Source organism: Diadema setosum, chromosome 12 (genome assembly GCF_964275005.1).
Source record: "Diadema setosum chromosome 12, eeDiaSeto1, whole genome shotgun sequence".
NCBI classification, from domain to species: domain Eukaryota; kingdom Metazoa; phylum Echinodermata; class Echinoidea; order Diadematoida; family Diadematidae; genus Diadema; species Diadema setosum.
This window is the reverse complement of record NC_092696.1, coordinates 110,208-132,646: the sequence shown is the minus strand read 5'-3', so window position 1 is coordinate 132,646 and position 22,439 is coordinate 110,208. Positions and strand designations below refer to the sequence as shown.

General features: G+C 38.5%; 1 protein-coding gene across 1 annotated transcript in view; it reads left to right on the top strand.

Moving 5' to 3' along the window:
* The window catches only part of LOC140236261 (uncharacterized), a 45,596-nt gene that overhangs the window by 4,356 nt on the left and 18,801 nt on the right, over nucleotides 1-22,439 (top strand). The window contains exons 2-3 of the mRNA XM_072316221.1: nucleotides 453-662; nucleotides 2,273-2,356. Coding sequence (XP_072172322.1) covers nucleotides 453-662; nucleotides 2,273-2,356 — 294 coding nt within the window. The remainder of the gene's footprint in view (nucleotides 1-452; nucleotides 663-2,272; nucleotides 2,357-22,439) is intronic.

Sequence of the window (22,439 nt, the reverse complement as noted above, 5' to 3'; positions counted from 1 at the left end):
ACAAATAACTGTTAGGTCACTGTGGTAAATGCATAAACAATATTGCTGGAAATGGAGGGGACTGCTAAAAAGCAGAGCTTGTAGAATGCAGTCCCCTCATATTAAACTCGATCACACTAAACTCGATCACCGCTTCAAATTACAAAACCGGTACAACCAGGGCCTACTATAATTTAGTGGGAAAATTTTGAAAACCTTTGTTGTTGTTTTTCAAAGAGTAAAATGCACATTGAGTGAACAGCTTTTCACTAGTTACGCTTAATGAACTGGCTCATCATGAACATAAATCATAGTCTGATCTCTTTGTTACCATTATGGTCATGAAGACAGGTAGCGTTCGTACGAGGAAACTACACTGGGGTGTATATCATTATAATGTGTATGTATAGTTTATGTCAATGAGGGCATATTTAATGACATTGATTGACTTTGCTCAAATTTCCGTTGTGTAGCCTCAGTGGTAGGCACTGCCCCCAACGCTCGAGGATGGAAAGGAGAAGACATCCGACTGCCATGTGACATCCAGGAGAAGCCTCTTGCTGTGGTCTGGATCCAGGAGAGAATCTCAGAGCAGGAGCAGAGGACGGCCAAGGTTGAATTCATCGATGTTGTGCTGAAAAACTTCGAGAATTTTGACAATTCTACCCTCTTGATGATAAGTGGTAAGTAATACACACACACACACACACACATATATATATATATATATATATATATATATATATATATATATATATATATATATATATATATATATATATATATATATTTATGAAAATATGGTTACATCTCGTTATTCCGAAGATTCGTTTTCCGAAGGTTCGTTATTCCGAAGATTCGTTAATCCAAAAAGTTAATGCGATGAAGTTTGTTATTCCGAAGGTTCATTAATTCGAAAAATTAGATAAGGTTCGTAATTCCTAAGGGTTGTTAATGCGAAAAAGAAACAAAGCGCGTTGTTCCGAAGGCTCGTTACGGACGTTATATCACATGGAATCAACGAACCTTCAGAAAACCGAATCCTATTTCATTTTCGGATTAACGAACCTTCGGAATAACGAACCCAATTTCATTTTCGGATAAACGAGCCTTCGGAATAGGGAACCTGTTTCATTTTCAGATTAACGAACCTTCGGAATAACGATCCTTCGGAATAACGTCACAAATATTCGGATTAACGAACCCTTTTTCATTTTCGGATTAACGAACCTCTTGGTTATAGGGAATTTGCGTGTTTCGGATTAACGAACTTTCGGAATAACGAACTTCGGAATAACGAACCTTCGGAATAACGAACAGCACCCATATATATTTCCCTTTCCTCATGCACTTTGTCATGTCATGAATTAGTAGAGATAATCTTAGACGTTGATAAAATGAAGTATTCATCAGATCCTAAAGGTAGGATACTGTTAAAGGAGACCTCCGCATGATTCTCAGATGTCTTTTTTTTTTAACAACTCTTATTTAGTAACTAAGGGCAGAGTTTCAAAATGTATGATAATTGGGATGAAGAATAAGAATATTTTCACTATTTATAACAAATTGAAATGACCAAAGATGATGACATGGCGTGCAGGGTCACCATGATGTTGATTAGAATGCATAAGTTAGAACTCAAGGAAGCAAAACAAAAGAAGAAGTCATGCATAGATTATACAGACGTGAATCACCAAGCAAGCCGTATATTGTATAAGTATTTTGGAGTTATATACATGCCACAATTTTTAAATATATGAGCCACCTATTAGTATATCATCATCGTGGCTTGTTCAGTGTAATTCGTTTAACGTTTTCCACCTCACAGTCTTGTTTCTCTGCTCTAAAGCCACAATAAATTCCACAAATCTATACATGGAGCTATTGAGTTATGTACTGATTAACTGTGAAATTATGAAAGTCGTCTGCAATGAGCAGCTCGCTTAAGCTCTCTATAGCTCTCACAGAGACGGGCGTCCGAAAGCATGTTATGCACGATATTGCATCGCAATATGGCGATATCAATGCAATAACATTTTCTCCTTCAATTCTTATTTTCAAATTTCGAGGGAGAGGAGAATGTTTGTACAGGTCACTCCCCTCCTGCTGAGCATTCATCAGGCAGTTTCTAGTCTCATTTGTGTTCCATAGTAGATCACGTTGCAAAAGAACAACTGTCTTCACATGAAAGTAGGATAAAGTCAGAATATCATTTTAGCTATTTCCTAAGGAAAGATTGAGATTCGTATCTAAAATATGTGTCATACCAAACATGATTCATCTATACCTCCAGCGATGACGTCAAGACATACAATTGATGAATGCGATGACAAGAGTCAATCTCATCGTAGCCGGTGCACATGCCAATTTTCCTCCAACACCCCTGTAGAGCCCACTAATGTCAAAATCGCCCACTAATGTCAAAACGACCACTAATGTCATAACACGTCGACGACAAATGTCAAAACGACCACTAATGTCATAACACGTCGACGACAAATGTCAAAACGACCACTAATGTCATAACACGTCGACGACAAATGTCAAAACGACCACTAATGTCATAACACGTCGACGACAAATGTCAAAATCGGATCAACCACTAATGTCATAACACGTCGACGACAAATGTCAAAATTTCCATTTTTACTGCAAATGTCATAACACGTCGACGACAAATGTCAAAATCGGATCAACCACTAATGTCATAACACGTCGACGACAAATGTCAAAATTTCCAAGTTTACTGCAAATGTCATGACATGTCATAAGGGTGGATCCAGAAATTCCATAAAGGGGATTCGCCTTTACAAAATAAAAGGCTGGCACTCGCCCCCCCCCCCCCCCCGCCCCATTTTCTTTTTGTTATTTCTGTTATGTTGGTTAAACAGAGAGGGGCACTAAAGGGGATGCGCCCCCTGTCAATCCGCAATTGCGTCAACCACAAGTCAAAATCGGGGGTTAACCACAAATGTCATAACACGTCGACCACAAATGTCATATCGCGTCACAGGGGCGGATCCAGGAATTCCATAAAGGGGGGGGGGGAGCCTTTACAAATTTAAAGGCTGGCGCGACACTCCCCACCCCCCCCCCCCCATTTTATATTTTTGTTTCTGTGGTTTTAACATAATATGATAATTATAGTGAGGGTGCACCAGAGGGGGATGCGGCCCCTCTCGATCCATAATTGCGTTAACCACAAATGGAAAAACTCATTGCTTGCATTTAAGGGGCGGATCCAGGAATTCCGTCAAGGGGAGGGGCGCCTTTACAAAATGAAAGGCTGGCGTGACCCTACCCCCTTTTCTTCTTTTTATTCCTGTTGCGTTGACAAAATAAAGAGAGGGGGCACCCACGGGGGGGGGGGGCGGGGCGGAGGGGTGCGCCACCTCTGAATCCGCGATTGCATCAACGCAAATGTCAATATTGGATTAACCACAAATGTCATAACGCGTCACAGGGGCGGATTCATGAATTCCGTAAAGGGGGGTGAGGGGAATTATGGGGGGAAACTATGAGGGCGGATGCAGGAATTTTGAAAAGAGGAGGCGTACGTCTTTACTAAAAAATTCAAAGTCTGGCGCGACCTTTCCCCCTCCCCATTTTCTTCTTTATATTTCTGTTGTGTTGACAAAATAAAGAGAGGGGCACTAAAGAGGGATGCGCCCCCTCCTAATCCGCGATTGTGTCAACAACAAGTCAAAATCGGGGATTAACCACAAATGTCGTAAAGCGTCATAGGGGCTGATCCAGGAATTCCGTAAAGGGGGGGGGGGGCGCCTTTACAAAATCAAAGGCTGGTGCGGCACTCCCCCTTCTTATATTTGTTTCTGTTGTTTTAACCTAATAATTATAGTGAGGGTGCATTTGAGGGGATGCGGCCCCTCTCGATCCATTATTGCGTCAACCACAAATGGAAAAACTCATTGCTTGCATTACAGGGGCGGATCCAGGAATTACGTAAAGGGGAGGGGCGTCTTTACAAAATGAAAGACTGGCGCGACACTCCCCCCTTTCTTCTTTTTATTTCTGTTGTGTTGACAAAATAAAGAGTGGGGGCACCAAGGGGGGGGGGGGTGAGGGGTGCGCCTCCTCTAAATCCGCGATTGTGTCAACCGCTAATGTCAATATTGGATTAACCACAAATGTCATAACACTTTGACCACAAAATAGTAATGCCACAACGCGTCACAGGGGCGGATCCAGGAATTCCGTAAAGGGGGGCGGGGGGCTTTACAAAATCAAAGGCTGGCGCGACCCCACTTTTTTTTTTTTTTTTTTTGTTTCTGTTGGTTAACATTATATAGTGAGAATGCACCAGAGGGGGAAGCGCCCCCTCTCGATCCATCGTTGCGTCAACCACAAATGGGGAAAACTCATTGCTTGAAATTATGGGGACGTTTTGTAAAGGGAAGGCGTACGTCTTTACAAAAAAAGTCAAAGGCTGGCGCGACACTCCCCCTTTTCTTCTTTTTATTTCTGTTGTGTTGACAACATAAAGAGTGGGGGCACCAAGGGGGGGGGGGGGTGCGCCTCCTCTAAATCCGCGATTGCGTCAACCGCTAATGTCAATATTGGATTAACCACAAATGTCATAACACTTCGACCACAAATGTCATAACGCGTCACAGGGGCGGATCCAGGAATTCCGTAAAGGGGGCGGGGGGGGGGGGGCTTTACAAAATCAAAGGCTGGCGCGACCCCACTTTTTTTCTTTTCTTTTTTTTTTTGGGGGGGGGGGTTCTGTTGGTTAACATTATATAGTGAGAATGCACCAGAGGGGGAAGCGCCCCCTCCCGATCCATCGTTGCGTCAACCACAAATGGGGAAAACTCATTGCTTGAAATTATGGGGGCGGATCCAGGAATTTTGTAAAGGGGAAAAAAAAAGTCAAAGGCTAGCGCGACCTTCCCCCTCCCCATTTTCTTATTTTTGTTTCTGTTATGTTGACAAAATAAAGAGAGGGGCACTAAAGGGGTATGCGCCCCTCCTAATCCGCGATTGCGTCAACCATAAGTTACAATCGGGGATCAACCACAATGTCATAACAGGTCGACCACAAATGTCATAATGCGTCACAGGGGCAGATCCAGGAATTCCGTGAAGGGGGGGGGGGGGGGGGCTTTACAAAATCAAAGGCTGGCGTGACACCCCCCCCCCTTTTTTTTTAATAATAAGCTGTGTTGACAAAATAAAAAGAGGGGGCACTAGCGCCCTCTCTAAATCCGCGATTGCGTCAAGCGCAAATGTCAAGATTGAATTAACCACAAATGTCATAACACGTCGACCACAAAGGTCATAACGCGTCACAGGGGCGGACCCGTAAAGGGGAAGGGTGCCATTACAAAATCAAAGGCTGTCGCGACCCCCCTTTTTTTATTTGCATATCTGTTCTTTTAATATGTTATAGTGAGGGGGCACCAGAGGGGGAAGCGCCCCCTCTCGATCCATGATTGCTTCAACCATAAATAGAAAAACTCATTGCTTGCATTACTAGGGCGGATCCAGGAATTTTGTAAAGGGGAGGCGTCTTTACAAAGTCTAAGGCTGGAGCGATCCCCCCCCCCCGCATTTTCTTCTGACCTGATGGGAGGACATTGCCGTTGAGGAGTTTAAGTGCATGTTTTCTTTTTGCTTGTTTTTAGGAAGGTCAAGTTGTTTGGAGTTAAATGTCAAATGTTTGTGTTTAGGAGATTTAAGGCCCGTTTGGATTTGTGTATATGTTATGTCTGTGTTTGTGAATTTAAGGGTACTAGGAAAGTAGACACTACATTACACGCACACGCACATTCATACATGACAGTTGTTACATTATGCGTCATTTGATATTTCGTATATAAAGGAGACTATTTTTGAATGTATAATTGTAATTTTATAAATGATGGAAATCAAGACATTCTTGCATATATCAATGAGATTTATGAATTTGATGATGAAATCAAACACAAATACTAGTGATACAAAGTAAAATTCAGAAAATAGTAACTTTATTATGTGCAGGATGAAAAGTCAGATGTATCAGCATGATAATTTTGAGTTCCGAAAAAGGCATTAGTCACAATGTGTCTCGTCCACTAACATGAGGTATTCCTTAGTCTCCCTTCACTTCCCGTGGGCTCGACAAAAATACATGGAACGTTTTGAAATACAGCTGCATTGTTTAGCACAAATACAATCATGGCATGTTACTGATAAAAACAAGAAGAAACACTATTTAATCATGATTATGTTCTTTCAGAATTATTAGTCTTTGATTGAGGCACACAGGAGCTATGCTGATTGCACTTCATGTCATGTTCTTGTTATTTTTTTAACAAAGAAAAGCGACAGTTTATGATTTCAACACAATTATATCATGAATCGTAACATATATACTCATGAAATAACTCAAACGTTGGAACTCGAACAAACAGCACCGTTGTGCTCGACTAACTTCTGATGCAAACATACTATGTGTTAAACAAAAAAAATCATCCACCTATATTGATTGTTGATAGCTAAAAAAAAAAGTCTGTTACCTAACAGTCCGATTTTGCTCGAACTGGCACTTCATAAAGCTGAATGGTGTGCAATTTTGTTGGATATTGTTTGAATGCATTAAAGGTCCATTCATAATTTATCATTGAAGGTGAAAGGAGGTGGCACATTTTGGTGACTCTTTTACCCTTCATGTAAAGAGTTAATTCTATAACAGGTCAATTTAGTGTGCATAACAAAAGGAGTTTCATTTTCTTTTTGTAATTCACCTCATTCCCTTGGTGGCAAGAGTTTATCACATTCATGGTATTTAAATAAACTACACAGTATTTCTTCAGGCACTCTACACTAAAAGGATTGCTTTAAAAAAAAAAACAACAACAACACTCTTTTCGTTCTGAGCATTTCATTGACTTGCTGTAGAATTAAGTCTTTGCAGGGTAAAAAAAAAAAAAGTATCACCAGAATAAAAGACACCTAAGTTTTAGGTCAATGATGATGAATAAATGATAAATAGTTCTGCAACCCAACAATATCCGACAAAATTGTACTCTATTCAGCTTTATGATGTGGCAGACTCCTTGACTAAAACATTAAAGGGAAGGTAAACCCAAAGAGCAATGTGGATTGAGTGAAAGCAGCAAAATTAGTAGAACACATCCGTGAAAGTTTGAGGAAAATCGGACAATCGATGCAAAAGTTATGAATTTTTAAAGTTTTGGTGTTGGTACCGCTGGATGAGGAGACTACTAGAGGATATGACGTATGAGTGGACAACAATACAAAGAAAATATAAAGGAAATTCAACAAAAATTCACTTTTCTAGAATAATGAAAGAGCAATGGACCAACCGCTTTCAGAAAGCAGGGGGAATAATTGCTACCCTTAACATATGTAAATATCAAGTTGATGGAACTTGTAATTTTCATGAAAAATGGATTTTTGTAGTATTTTCTTTATATTTTCTTGGTACTGTTGTCCACTCATACGTCATAACCTCTAGTAGTCTCCTCATCCAGCGGTTCCAACACCATAACTTTAAAAATTCATAAATTTTGCATCGATTGTCCGATTTTGTTCAAACTTTCACTGATGTGTTCTACTAATGCTGCTGCTTTCACTCAATCCACATTGCTCTTGGGGTTTATCTTCCCTTTAACGATCAGAAGTGTCAAATATTTTTGGAACACCTAGTACTTTATGGTCTGTACTTAAACAAACATCTAAAAAGATAACATCCTTCGACTTACAATTTGTAGATATGGAATCAACAAGCCCTCCCCGACTTAAAGCTATTGTACTTAAGTCGGATGACAAGAATTTTCTTAAAGCTATGGTATAGTTTTGGAAACCATAGAAGATAGTAAATATGTAACTGGTTCTATATTATAGAACATCATGGGTTCTAGAGCACTGTGAATTACTTAAAAAGATCAAATTTGGAGAGCATTCACAAATATGAAAATGAAATATCTCATGGGAACCTTGAGATTTTTACTGCAAGTATTACACAGACCTCCTTCTAGTTATCAACCACTGATTTGTATTGTAACAAGACATTTCGAAATAAACATAGTTGTTAATATCTCCTGAATAAGTCAAGTAATGCGAAACCAGTCACTTGTAGTCAAGTCAAGTTGGGCCAATGAAATGCTTACATACTTATTCATTTACCTACAAACAGATAAAAAATTATACGCACCTACATACATCTAATATACGTACATACATACAGTGTACATACCAAAATACTTATACGACCCTACCCCCTCCCCCCCCCTCACACACAAACACTGATCAAAGTTCTTTCTAAGAAAGTCTTATAAAAAATAAACAAAGTCGCCCTCAATAGCAGATAAACACACTTCTGCAGACTATTGGGATCTTGAAGTACCAGGTATACGTTATACGTACAAAACATAATACAGTGTAGATAGTATCAAGCTGCAACATAAAGCATGTGCTGTCTTTCATGCATAGAAAGAAGTAAATATTGTGGGGCAAGATATATGTAATTGTGAAAAGTTTTCACGAAACCCTTCACATAAACAAAACTAAAATCTGCTGCAAATTACAAGAAACATTTCACGTTGATTTTAGATAAATGTTTACAACTGTGTGTAATCAATGGATTACAAAATCCGTCTAGAGGTTTGTGAGAAAACATAAATTTAATGTTTTTCTTTTTTTTTTTCATTTGTACAATAAAACAGGAGGTGAATGTGGATACTTCGAAATCATCGCCAGTTTGAGATTCACACAGGACTCTTTTTTTTTTTTTTTTGGGGGGGGGGGGTAATTCCACCGTTTTGCTTCCCTCACTGTTCTGCTTTCACAAAGGTCAGCTTTTTTTCTTTTTGGCATCCGTAGACTTGAACTTTAGTACCACTGTTTTTACTTCTTCTTTCTCCAGTACACTCTCCTGATAGTAAACCACCCTGGATTGTCACTTATATTCCTAAATAAAACCAACCATGCATAATACCACCCTGGAGCTCTTATTACATCCCGAATTTCAATGGCAAGCCCACTGAATTTGCCAGCAGTCTTTATGAGCAAGTTTACACTTAGGCAACATGAACCGAATGAGCTTAAACCCAATGTTCTCTGTGTCATCGGATTTATGTACACTCGGAAATCCCTTTCGGAACGCCTGGCACGATCTACAGCAGCTTTAAATCTTGTACTAACACAAGATAGATATTGTCTAGATACAATGTCACGGCTGATGGCATATTGCATGATTCTAACCAGAAGTTCAAATGGCAACAAGTCAAATGTAAACACGTTACTTTCTGTAGGTATCCCTCCACTGTTTACTCCCTCATCATTCAAAGGAATTACATCATCGTCATCTCTATGACAGCTGACATTATCCTCCGAATGTGACATAACATCATCATTATCCTCATCCGATAGGGAATTTACATCATCAAATGAGATATTATCCTCCGAATGCGACTTAATATCATCATTATCTTCACCCGTTAGTGAATTTACATGATCACACAATTTTCTGTTTTCTTCACCCCTTTTGTCCTCATCTTGTTGAATGTCAACATCAGAGGAGATATTATCCTCTGAATGTGACTTAACATCATCATTATCTTCATCCGTTAGTGATTTTACATGATCACACGAGGTTCTATTTTCTTCACCCCTTTTGTCCTCATCTTGTTGAATGTCATCATCAGAGGAGATATTATCCTCCGAATGTGACTTAATATCATTATTGTCTCTATCCGTTAGTGAATTCACATCATTACACGAGGTTCTGTTTTCTTCAGCCCTATTGTCCTCATCATGTTGAATGTCATCATCAGAGGAGATATTATCCTCCGAATGTGACTTAACATCATCATTATCTTCATCCGTTAAGGAATTTACATCATCACACGAAGTTCTGTTTTCTTCATCCCTACTGTCCTCATCTTGAATGTCATCATCAAAGGCGATCTGAACACTGTTTTGGATGACAGAGATAATTTGGCTTGTACTACTCTCAAGAGAAACGTAGTGTTCTCCATCTCCTTCAGGCAAATGTCCAACAGTTATAACGGGGATTTCGAAAGAATACACGTTTTCTGTCCTACCCCGAGGAGTAAGCAACATCGTTCCTTGATTTAATGTTGATACTATAAGAATTTGAATGTTGTAAATATCTGAAATCGCCTGAAGAGTTATATGATCACCATACGTTCCATCTTGCATCATTTGGGTAAGATAACTTTCTGATGATTCTTCAACAAAAGAAGACCAGGTAGATGTCCGCTTCTTTAAGAATTGAACAACTTCAGTTCGGAGAGTCTCATAAGATCTGTGTATCCCTATCGTTTGTAATTGGTCAGCAACAGCAGAAAACTGGCAATTGCCGTCGCCTGGGGGATTATATTGCACAGAAAGACTAAAATCATGTTCAAATTGTTCTAGTCGGGATTGTTGGTCAAGAGTAAAGTAGAAATTTGATTTCAGTTTCTTTTTCCGAAAAGAAACCTTTTCCCTTTGTTTCTGTTGTGCTAAAGTGATACCAGTAATATCAGTAACCGAAAACCAACGGTCTAGGTCTTTCTTCAGAGCGGGATGGAAGAAGTTTACTTTGTACTTAAACCTGTTCACATTTCTCCCAATGATGGTTCCTTCTAAAACTGAAATTTTGTTGCACACCCTAGATCGTTTTGTTGGGACACGGATCAATACTTTGTCTCCAAGTTCATATATGGGTAACTTTAGATGCCTTTGTTGATAGGACAATGTTCTCCTATTAAGGCATTTGGAGGCATGATATGCTTTTTCCCTAATTTTGGAATTTGGCAATTTGTTGCAACTTCTACTCTTTACATCATTTGGATCATTGCGATATCTGTCAAAAAAAACTGTAAATGGAGACAACCACCCGAGAACTTCTTTGGGTTCGTCATTTAATATCTTCTCGTATTTAGGTAAACCGTGAACCCAGTTAACACCTTGTCTCTTATTTACTAGATCAAAATGTATTTTGGATTTCAGGGACCGGTGGGATCGCTCGACTTTTCCCTGGCTTTGGGGATGATAGGGAGCACTTTTGACATCTTTAATACCTAACGTCTTAAGTAGACGCTTAACCTTACTTTTAAATTCAGTGCCCTGGTCGTGCTGGATGAATTTGGGCTGACCAAACATATGAAAAATTCTTGAGAGGTGATGTGCTACGTTATCACTCGATTTTGATTGCAATGGCCTTAACCAGATGTATCTAGAAAAAACATCTATGACAGTGAGAATATATCTGTAGAACTTATTTCTGCACTTTATTCCTGGCCTCATGTTGATCAGATCAATTTGTAACCGTTCCATCACCTGTTTGGCTACTACAGGAATATGAGGTGCTTTATTAGTGAACCTTACATTCAGACGACGGTGACATGTATTATTTGACAGTACACTGTGAATTGCTTTTTCTGAGAGGCCAGATACACTGTCCTTGAGCTTGTAGTTCAAACGTCTTGCACCAGTTCCCTTGGCACTGAAATAAGCATCTGACACAACCTTTTGAAGTTCAGACTTTCGCAATACCCTCTTTCCGTCAAGAAACAGTTCTGGCGGATGTCCTTGGAGTGAATATCGATCATGATTCCTGTACAACCGCGAAATTGCGTTTTTTTCCAAAGTTGTCCTTTCAGCACATGGGACATTAAACGTACCCTCCAAAAGCCTCACAATTATCCTGTACGTTTCGTCATCCATGGCTGTTGGCTGCCGGCTACCAACACATTCCACAGCAGTTATGAAGAGCAGGAATACAAAGAAGATCTTCATCCTGAAAAAATAAAATGGAAAGAAAAGGATAGAAATGACACCTGGTTTAAAAAAAAAAAGAAAAAAAAAACAGTCGTGCACATTTATTGATACCAAGTAAATTGGAACTCCAGTTTCGATGTCAAGTGACATTTTGCAATTAGATTGCACATTATGTCAGTCCAAGAATTAAACAAAGCCTTTTTACCATATACATATGTGAAAATGAAATATGGTGTATAAGGGGCTAGAACTTGCTCACAAGGATTGCTTTGTATTTCTTTTAGTTAATTCATTTTTGAGTGGTTGTAGCTTGACAAAAAAAAGTTATACGTAAGAAAGAGAAAAGTTACATTAGGCCACATGAAAAATTAGCAATACCAAAAGAATTAGAAATCAAAAAAAAAAATGATAATAATACTGTTCTTCCGACAAAATTATTGTGATACTTTCTGTAAAAGTTTGACCTTCAAACTTTTGTGTAGGAAATGTTACTTCCTGACTATAAAATATATATGCAGTGTTGATATTCCATACAAATGGCAGAATGTCTGTGCTAATTTCACACCTATTGGGTGTTCCATGTTTACACGCGTTTACATCTTGAAATTGAAAATGGAGGATATGACACATATTAGTAATATCATGGTAATACAACTGCTCTTCTTTTGGGTTCTTAAGTATACAAGTTGTTAACCCTACCAAAAATAATATCAAAACAAACAAAGAAATGAATAAATGAACGAGATATGAAACTCGTCAGACTGACGAGTTAGGTGATACGCTTGGGGTTATCAGATGTCGGTCATCTGTGATCGACAAAGAAAAGAATGTGATATAGACACCTTGAAGTTATAATTGAGTTTGCATGCAAAACCGTTTCCCTAACCTCTCGGCCACGGGACATCCACGGAAATGGTAAGGCAAAAAAGAAATGTATAGATATTACAGGGAGAAAAGTCAATGCCCACTCAACCAACGTGGCCGCGTGAACATGTATTGCATTGCTAGACGGAAATGCGGCCTTGTAACTACTGATGTCGCTATGCCATTTCTGGCAACTTGGGAAAAATACGTGTCGTAAACATAAAACCTATAATCGGCTGGTTTTGATACCTTGCCTTTAATCACAATTTTCAGTGTGATGACGTCATCAAAGTACAAAACAATGATGTGGTCTTGAAAGACAATTGTTCAAAGTACAACACCTTCGTCGTCGTCATTACATATTATGATCAGTTTGACAAAGTCAGCCTGCAAAATTTTGCAGCAGTCGAGGCAATATGGTCTCCAACACAAAAAAGAGGGATATGGTGTGTGTGTGTGTCTGTGTGTGTGTATAGGTGCGTTTATACACGAATGTGATTTCTACATGAAATTGAAGAAAAAAAAAGTAAAATAGCTAAGTAATTTGTTTCGTGATCTTGTGGGGTTCGAACCCGCACGTGTGCAACCTCACGTCTCTGAGACGTCGCCTTTAACCACTCGGCCATACGTCTCGACGAGAAAAAAAAGAGGAACGTAAACTTATGTATGTGAAAGATGAATCAGGAATCGTTTTGTCCACATTCCATTCTCATTTTCAGTTTTAAACTGCAAAATTGTCAAACTAATAAGGAGATTTCAAAGAATAACATGCATGATTACTGCAGCTTATTGTCTCAGTTACCACACACTTAAGTTACAGAGGAAATGGAGCAAAATCATCTGAGATAAAGGTGCTTAAACGTTGTCAAGTTAATGCACATAAAAAAAAAAAATCACCTCCCATAGAGATAACACGTAAACTTGTCTGATTTTGAGTCTTTACCTTTAATAACAATTTGAAGTATGATGGTAAGTCTTCTTGAACCAAGAGTGTGGAACGCAAGCTTCTACGTGAAAGATGAATCATGACGATCACCCGTGACCGACACATCTTCAAAGGGATCAGTTATTAGAAGTGGAAGCCCTCGTGCCAAGCATATTGTCTCAGCAATTCCAAAGCAATGATACCCTTACATTTATGCATACCATAATTTCCCTCTGAAATCAATGGTAGGTATATTCATGTACAATTGCTTGCCTTGTCCATAAACTTTGCTTTACAAACTTTCAGTGAAACGTGTCATAACATAATTCTGTAACTCCATTAGCAGGGATTGACTTCATAAAGAAAGATATATCAAATTGAACGCTTAGCGCGTATAACTAAGGGGGATTTTAGCCTGATGCTCTGTTCTTCACTGCTCAGATACCAACAACACTCATTACCTACGGCTACGTATAGAGAAACAGCCATGACGAAAATAAGTTATTCCTTTTCTTTGGCAGATAGACACACAACCCCTTTAAACCACACTATAATTGACATGGAGGGACATGAAAAAGTTCATTACTACTACTGAACAGTGATGCCTTCTACTCATGTGGCACAAGATACCTCTATAGCAACATAAAACCTGTCTACAACTCCGTTATTGCGTCAAACAATAACATCCTGGAATTTCAAAGAGATGAGCGAGACGCCATACACCTGGCCTAGAGTTAATTCATTCAGTTGCCATTCCTGCTCCAGTTGAGTTATGCAAATTATTTTCCGACCTGTCTTGTGACAATATAACAGGAACAAACGTAGAGAAAAGGAAAGGGAAAAGGAAAGGTGGCAAGCGGGGCACTGTACCAAGGGCAATTTAAACAATACGTATGATAAATGAAGCAAATCCAACCTAGAGCCTCCGACAAAAAAAAAAAAGGAACTTGAGCGACTGTGTGTCGTGGGGTAGTATAATTGATAAGATAATACGATAAATGACATCGATCGGAATAAAGCTGAACTGCCAAAAGAAACACAAAGAAAGAGAGAGAAAAAAATGATAGCGTCCTGCGGGTCTCGAACATCTCGTCCTAAGGTAGTGCATAATGACCATGCAGCGCGCTAAGTGACTATAAAGCCACACGGCTGTACCGAAGATTGGATGTAAAATTTATCTTTAATCTTTTTTTATTCATATATATATATATATATATATATATATATATATATTTATCTTAAATATTTATACCATATACAACATGAACAAGTTCATTACTACTACTAACAGTGATGCTTTCCATTCATGTGGCACAAGATACCTCTATAACAACATATAACCTGTCTACAACTTCGTTATTGGGTCAAACAATAACAACCTGGAATTTCAAAGAGATGAGCGAGACGCCATACACCTGGACTAGAGTTAATCAATTCAGCTCCCATTCCTGCAAGTTATTTAAACATACATGTTCCTACCTATCCTGTTACAGTATAACAATAACCAATGAAGAGAAAAGGAAAGAGCAAACGAAAGGTGGCAAGCGGGACACTGTAACAAGGGGCAATTTACAACATTAAGTGTGACAAAATTAATGAAGCAAACCCAATCTCCAAACTCCAATACAAAACAAGGGAAATAGAGCAGCCGTGTTCACGGGTTACGTACACTTGATAAAGTAATACGATAAATGACATCGGAGTAAAGCTGAACTGCCGAAAAAAAAAAGAGAAAAAAAAGAAAGAACGGATAAAAGTCCTGCGGGAGTCGAACCTCTCGCCTTCCGGTATGGCGTTATGAACAACCAGCGCGCTAACCGATTATGCCACATGGCTGTCCTGAAGATCGAGTGCGAAACTTAAATCTAAATACTATCGTGACAGTGTTGACTTGTGATGGCGCTATTCAACTTCCCACAAGTGGCAGCGTGGATTCGATCAATATACAGTTGCAAAGAAAAATTGGGAATCGTTCCGTACAGATTGCATTCTCATTTTCAGTTTTAAATTGCAAAATTGTCAACCTGATGAGGAGATTTGAAAACATAAAATGCATGATTACTAAAGCTTGTTGTCTCAGCTACAACATATTTATGTTTCAGAGGAAATGGAGTAAAATCAGATGAGGTAAAGGTGCTTAAACGTTGTCAAGTCAATGCATGGTTTAAAAAAAAAATCACCTCCCATAGACATAACACGTAAACTTGTCTGATTTTGAGTCTTTACCTTTAATCACAATTTCTAGTATGATGACGTCATCATATTTCAAAACCATCACATGGCCTTGAAAGGCAAATGTTCAAAGTGCAACATATCTGAATTTGGGGTAATATTGAGCTTAAACAACAGAGATACGAGCAAATGAATGTCAGAAACAGTACCTCAAAAAAATCAATTCCACTTTTTTGATTTAAAATGACGATATGATGACGTCATCGCGTATTCCTGGCAATACTGATACTTGGAATGTTACTTACAATTCATATACTTTTGTAATATGCAATAGAAATATAGGGTCAACGGACGATTTAAAGAGCTATGGCGAAATAAACAAAGACATGTTTTTTCACTATATTTGCAGAAAGACGCGCACGCGGAATTTCAACTTTGACGCCAGTGCATTCCTTTGTTATAGGTCGTAATCGATCGGAAATCAATGGATATTATTACTCAAAGTATCAGGAATCCAAATCAGTCAAAAAAATTGCATTTTCATGTTGCTTACGGGCTCTGCGCGCGAAATTGCGCGGACGGACGCGCACGCGAGAAAATGTTTGAAACGCTTAAAATTGTCTGAAACTTCGAGATTTCCCATTGGGAAGTCGTTTTGAGCCTTTTAAAATTTTGACGCGCGCTTACGCGCGCGTAATGATGACCTGTGTAACTAGCGTTAAAAAGTAAGATAGAGCGTGACCTGAACTTCATGTCCACCGAAAATGATACAGAAATGACATCTACTTATGAAGTTATGATCGATCATGTGACAAGGTCCGAAAATCACAAAATGGCGCCTAGATGACGTCATAGATATGTAACTGTCATGAAAACCTTATTGTGGCTAGATTTTGTCATGAGACATGTTGACTGAAAATGTCATGTTATTTCGTAATGTCATTCTTGAGATATTGACGACACAAAATTGTCCAGAAAGAAAGAAGAATAAAAAACGAGATATGAAACTCGTCACACTAAGGACGAGTTAGGTGATACGCTTGGGGTCATCAGATGTCGGTCATCCGTGATCGACAAAGAAAAGAATGTGATATAGGCACCTTGAAATTATTCAGCGTGCATGCAAATCCGTTTCTCTAACCACTCGGCCACGGGACATCCACGGAAATGGTTAGGCAAAAAAAAAAAATGTATAGATATTACAGGGGGAAAAAGTCAATGCCCACTCAACAAACGGGGCCGCGTGAACATTGATTGCATTGCTAGACGGAAATGCGGCCTTGTAACGACTGATGTCGCTATGCCATTTCTGGCGACTTGGGAAAAATACGTGCCGTAGACATAAAACCTATAATCGGCTGGTTTTGATACCTTACCTTTAATCACAATTTTCAGTGTGATGACGTCATCAAAGTACGAAACAATAAGCCAGTTCGGGGTTCCACTTTGAGCATGAGCAGAAAAAGGTCATCTGTACCAGCAGAGCATGGTGGTTTTTAAATTCACTGAGATAAGCATCTGTAATGTAATGATTATTCAACTGATCCCTATAAGTGGTGCTTGCCAGCACATCCACATGACAGCAAAAGCGGTGTCTGACAATATCAATAGAAAGAGATTGTTAATACATTCAATGCAAAATAATGAAATGGATGCTTTCCAAAATGTCAATGGAAGGATCATTCTGGTCACCTGGTCTATGCAAGTTCATCCTTTGTTTGAACATGACTGATGAATTCCATAAATTGTTACGTTGGGCAAGCTCATGCCTTCTGTCGCTTGAAACTAGTGGAGTGCCTAATCAACTGAGAAAGAAGAAAGGTCATTTGTACCCATGTGCCCATGAGCTAACCCCGAACTGGCTTATTGACATGGTCTTGAAAGACAATTTTTCAAAGTACAACACCTCCGTCGTCGTCATTACATACTATGATCGGTTTGACAAAGTCAGCCTGCAAAAGTTTGCAGCAGTCGAAGCAATGTGGTCTCCAACACAAAAAGGAGGGATATTGTGTGTGTGTGTGTGTGCGTGTGTGTGTGTGTGTGTGTGTGTGTATAGGTGCGTTTATATACGAACTTGACTTCTACATGGACGAATATGTAATACACCATTGAAGAAAAAAAAAGTAAAATAGCAAAGTATTTTGTTTCGTGATCTTGTGGGGTTCGAACCCGCACGTATGCAACCTCACTTCTCTGAGACGTCGCCTTTAATCACTCGGCCATACGTCTCGACGAGAAAATATGACGAACGTAAACTTATGTGTGTGAAAGATGAATCAGGAATCGTTTCGTCCACATTCCATTCTCATTTTCAGTTTTAAACTGCAAAATTGTCAACCTGATGAGGAGATTTCAAAGAATAAAATGCATGATTACTGCAGCTTATTGTCTCAGCTACAACATACTTTAGTTTCAGAGGAAACGAAGCAAAATCAGCTGAGATAAAGGTGCTTAAACGTTGTCAAGTCAATGCATGGTTTAAAAGAAAAATCACCTCCCATAGACATAACACGTAAACTTGTCCGATTTTGCGTCTTTACCTCTAATCACAATTTTCAGTGTGATGACGTCATCAAAGTACAAAACAATGACATGGTCTTGAAAGACAATCGTTCAAAGTACAACACCTCCGTAGTCGTCATTACTTATACTATAATCGGTTTGATAAAGTCAGCCTGCAAAATTTTGCAGCAATCGAAGCAATGTGGTCTCCAACACAAGAAAGAGGGATATTGTGTGTGTGTGTGTGTGTATAGGTGCGTTTCTATACGAACGTGATTTCTACATGGACGAATATGTAATACACCACTGAAGAAAAAAAAAAAGTAAAATGGCTATTAAGTATTTTGTTTCGTGATCTTGTGGGGTTCGAACCCGCATGTGTCATGGTATACCCTACTGTAAAGTCATGTAATGTCGTTGTGTTTCTACTGTCTTGTTCTCTCCTGTCTTTGTAAAAAAAAAAAAAAAAAAAAAAAAAAAAAAGTTTAATGTATTCACAAGAATCCTTTTGAGTGGTTCACAATTTACAAGCATGCTTTTCAGTGAACCTCTCAGTTCTTTCTTTTTTTTTTATCCTCCAAACATAACTTTGTATTTTGCCGGTATGCATGTATAATTTCGTATTTGTTAACCATTATCTACCATGTAAAGTCGAATACATGCCTATGTTATATCTTCTGATACATTTCGTGTTATGTTTGACGAAAAAGAAAGAAGGAATGAAATAAATGAAATGAAAATGAAAATGAATGAATGAATGAATGTGTGCAACCTCACGTCTCTGAGACGTCGCCTTTAACCACTCGGCCATACGTCTCGACGAGAAAATATGAGGAACGTAAACTTATGTATGTGAAAGATGAATCAGGAATCGTTTCGTCCACCTTCCATTCTCATTTTCAGTTTTAAGCTGCAAAATTGTCAACCTGATGAGAAGATTTGAAAAAAAATAAAATGTATGATTACTGCAGCTTATTGTCTCAGCTACAACATACTTAAGTTTCAGAGGAAATGAAGCAAAATCAAGTGAGGTAAAAGTGCTTGAGCGTTATCGTCTATGCATGGTTAAAAAAAAAAAAATCCCCCCATAGACATAACACATAATCTTCGCTGATTTTGATATCTTGCCTTTAATCACAACTTCTAGTATGATGACGTCATCAAATTAGAAAACATCGACATGGACTTGATAGACAATTGTTCAAAGTATAACATATTCAACGTATGTCGTCAGTTTGGTATTGACTGGACGATCAAACACAGGAACATGAGGCAGCGATTAGTAATCTTCGCTGATATGGATATCTTGCCTTTAATCACAACTTCTAGTATGATGACGTCATCAAATTAGAAAACATCGACATGAACTTGATAGACAATTGAAGGGGTCGATGCAATATAGTGCTAACCCACACAATGTTCATTTTGAGATAATCGCTGTTGAATGTTTGGAAAGTCCATACATTGTATATTGATAAAACATGAATGCATGCATTTTTTACCATCTTATTGGTTGAATTCAAATATGATATTTTCACGGAGGTTAGAGTGAAGGATAAGGATTATGAAAATGCTTAATCGTGTCATTAATTCCCAATCAATGACATCCCTACTATAGGCATATCATAATTTCTCATCTAAAATCAATGGTCTATAGGATTCATGCACCATTACTTGTATAGTGCATAAACTTTGCTTTTTAAGCTTTGAGTGAAACGTGTCATAGCATAATTCTGTAATTCCATCAGCAGTGATTGACATAATGAAGAAGAAATATATATCACATTGAACGCTTAGAACCTAACGGGGGGGGGGGTATTATAGCATGATACTCGGTTTTTTACTGCCCAGCTAGATGCCAACAACATCCATCACTCACGGCTACGCATAGAGAAACAGCCATGGCGAAAATAAAACTTTGCTTTCTCATAGGCACAATGACACAGAACCCCGTCAAACACACTTTTCTTGGCAGGGATGGACATGAAAAAGTTCATTACTAATACTAAACAGCGTATGCATTCCATTCATGTGGAGCTAGATACCTCTATAGCAACATAAAGCCTGTCTTCAACTCCGTTGATAGAACAATGACAACCTGAAATTTCAAAGAGATGAGCGAGACGCTATATACACCTGGCCTAGAGTTAATTTATTCAGTTCTCATTCCTACTTCAAGTTGGGTTATGTTATTGTAATCATTCCCATCTGCAGTATAACAAAACCAAAGTGAGGGAAAAGGGGAGAGAAAAACGAGAGGTGGCAAAAGGAAAACTGCATGCACAACTGCAATCCATAGCATTGCGTGTGACAAGTGAAACAAATGTTTTAGTTGTTATAGCAGTGTTTTATGAGCATAAACAGACAAATAGACAGACAATGTCAAATTTAAAAACCATCAATTTAATGTCAGAGAAGATGGTAAACAAGATGCATTGAAACCGTAACTAAATCGAACATATTCAGATATAACATTCTTGAATTAAAAACAAGATAAAGAAAAATAATGTCCACGTCAGGATTAAAAAAAAAAAACGCCGCACGAACATGCATTATATTCTTGATGCAAAGTTCCAAGGATTGTCTCATTAATTTAAAAGCAATGATTCCCTTACCACCACCAGCACCACACCACAATGACGTCTCTAAAATCAATGGTAGCACATATCATTGTATCTTGCATTGAATTAGCTCCCTTTTCCTAAACTACCAGTGAAACGTGCCATATTTCGTATGGTGTAATTCGATCAGTAGTGATTGACTTTAAAGAAGAAAGATAATGCAACAAATTGAATGCTTACCACATTGCTTATAGGGCTATTCCAGTTTGGTACTGATCTGTTCTATTCTCCCAGATGCCAACAACACATATCACCTATGGCTAAACTAGTGAAACAGCCATGACGAAAATAAACGACAGAGAACCCTGTCAAAATCACTACACTAATTGGAAAGGTATTGCCCGAAATTCCTCATATAATATGAAGCAATATCAAGTCACTTCCTTCCCTGCCTGTCTTTAACTCCGTTTTTGTCAAACAATAACAACCTGGAATTCTAAACAGATAAGCGAGACGCCATACACCTGGACTAGAGTTAATTAATTCAGTTCCCATTCCTGTTAGTTATGTAAACGTACACGTTCCTAAATATCCTGCTACAGTATAACAAGAACAAAATCTAAATGAAGAGAAAAGGAAAGAGAAAAAGAATGGTAGCAAGCGTGGCACTGTTTCAAGGGGCAATTTACAACATTACGCGTGACAAAATTAATGAAGCAAACCCAACCTCCAAACTCCAATACAAAACAAGGGAAATAGAGTAGCTGTGTTCATGACATCAGAGTGAAGCTGAACTGCTGAAAAAAAGAAAAGAAAAAAGAAATAAAAGGAAAAAGTCCTGCGGGACTCGATTAACTTCTCTCCTTCCGGTCGGGCATTATAAACACGCAGCGTGCTAAGCGATTCTGCCACACGGAAGATCCGAAGATCCTGTGCGAAACTTAAAGGAGACCTCCGGATGATTTTCAAATTTTTACATTTGAACATGTATAAATCAGTTATACTGGGTACAGAGTTTGAGGATTTATAATGATTGGGATGAAAAATAAGAATGTTTTCGAAGTTTATAACAAATTGCAATGAACAAGGATGATGACATGGCAGCCTCACCATAAGAATACTTGGGATGTGGCTCAAGGAAGCAGCACAAAAGAAGAAGGCATGCATAGATTACACACAGGTGAGCTTGCAAGCATGCCGTATTAAATGGAATGACACTGCTACATTTCTGAGATATGTGAGGCTCCTATGTCATCATCTTTGTTCAGTGTAATTTGTTTAAGGTTTTTGAAAGTACTGTTTCTCTGCTCAAGAACCACAATAAATTCTACAAATCTATACATGAAGCTGTTGATTTATGTACTACATGATGTGAAATTATGAAAATCGTCCGGAATGCCCCTTTAAATCTATCTATGTATGCTATACACAACACAAATTTACATTGATATTCAGTTTTTTGGCGATATACGTCAAGTGACTGATAGCGCTGTTCAACTTCCCACGAGTGGCCGCGTGGATTCGATCAATATACAGTTACAAAGATAAATCGGGAATCGTTTCGACCAGATTCCATTCTCATTTTCAGTGATCGACAACGAAAATAATGTTAAGTAGCGACTTGAAGTATAATATAATATTGAGAAATATTCGTGAAGTCCAATTCTTTATGCAGT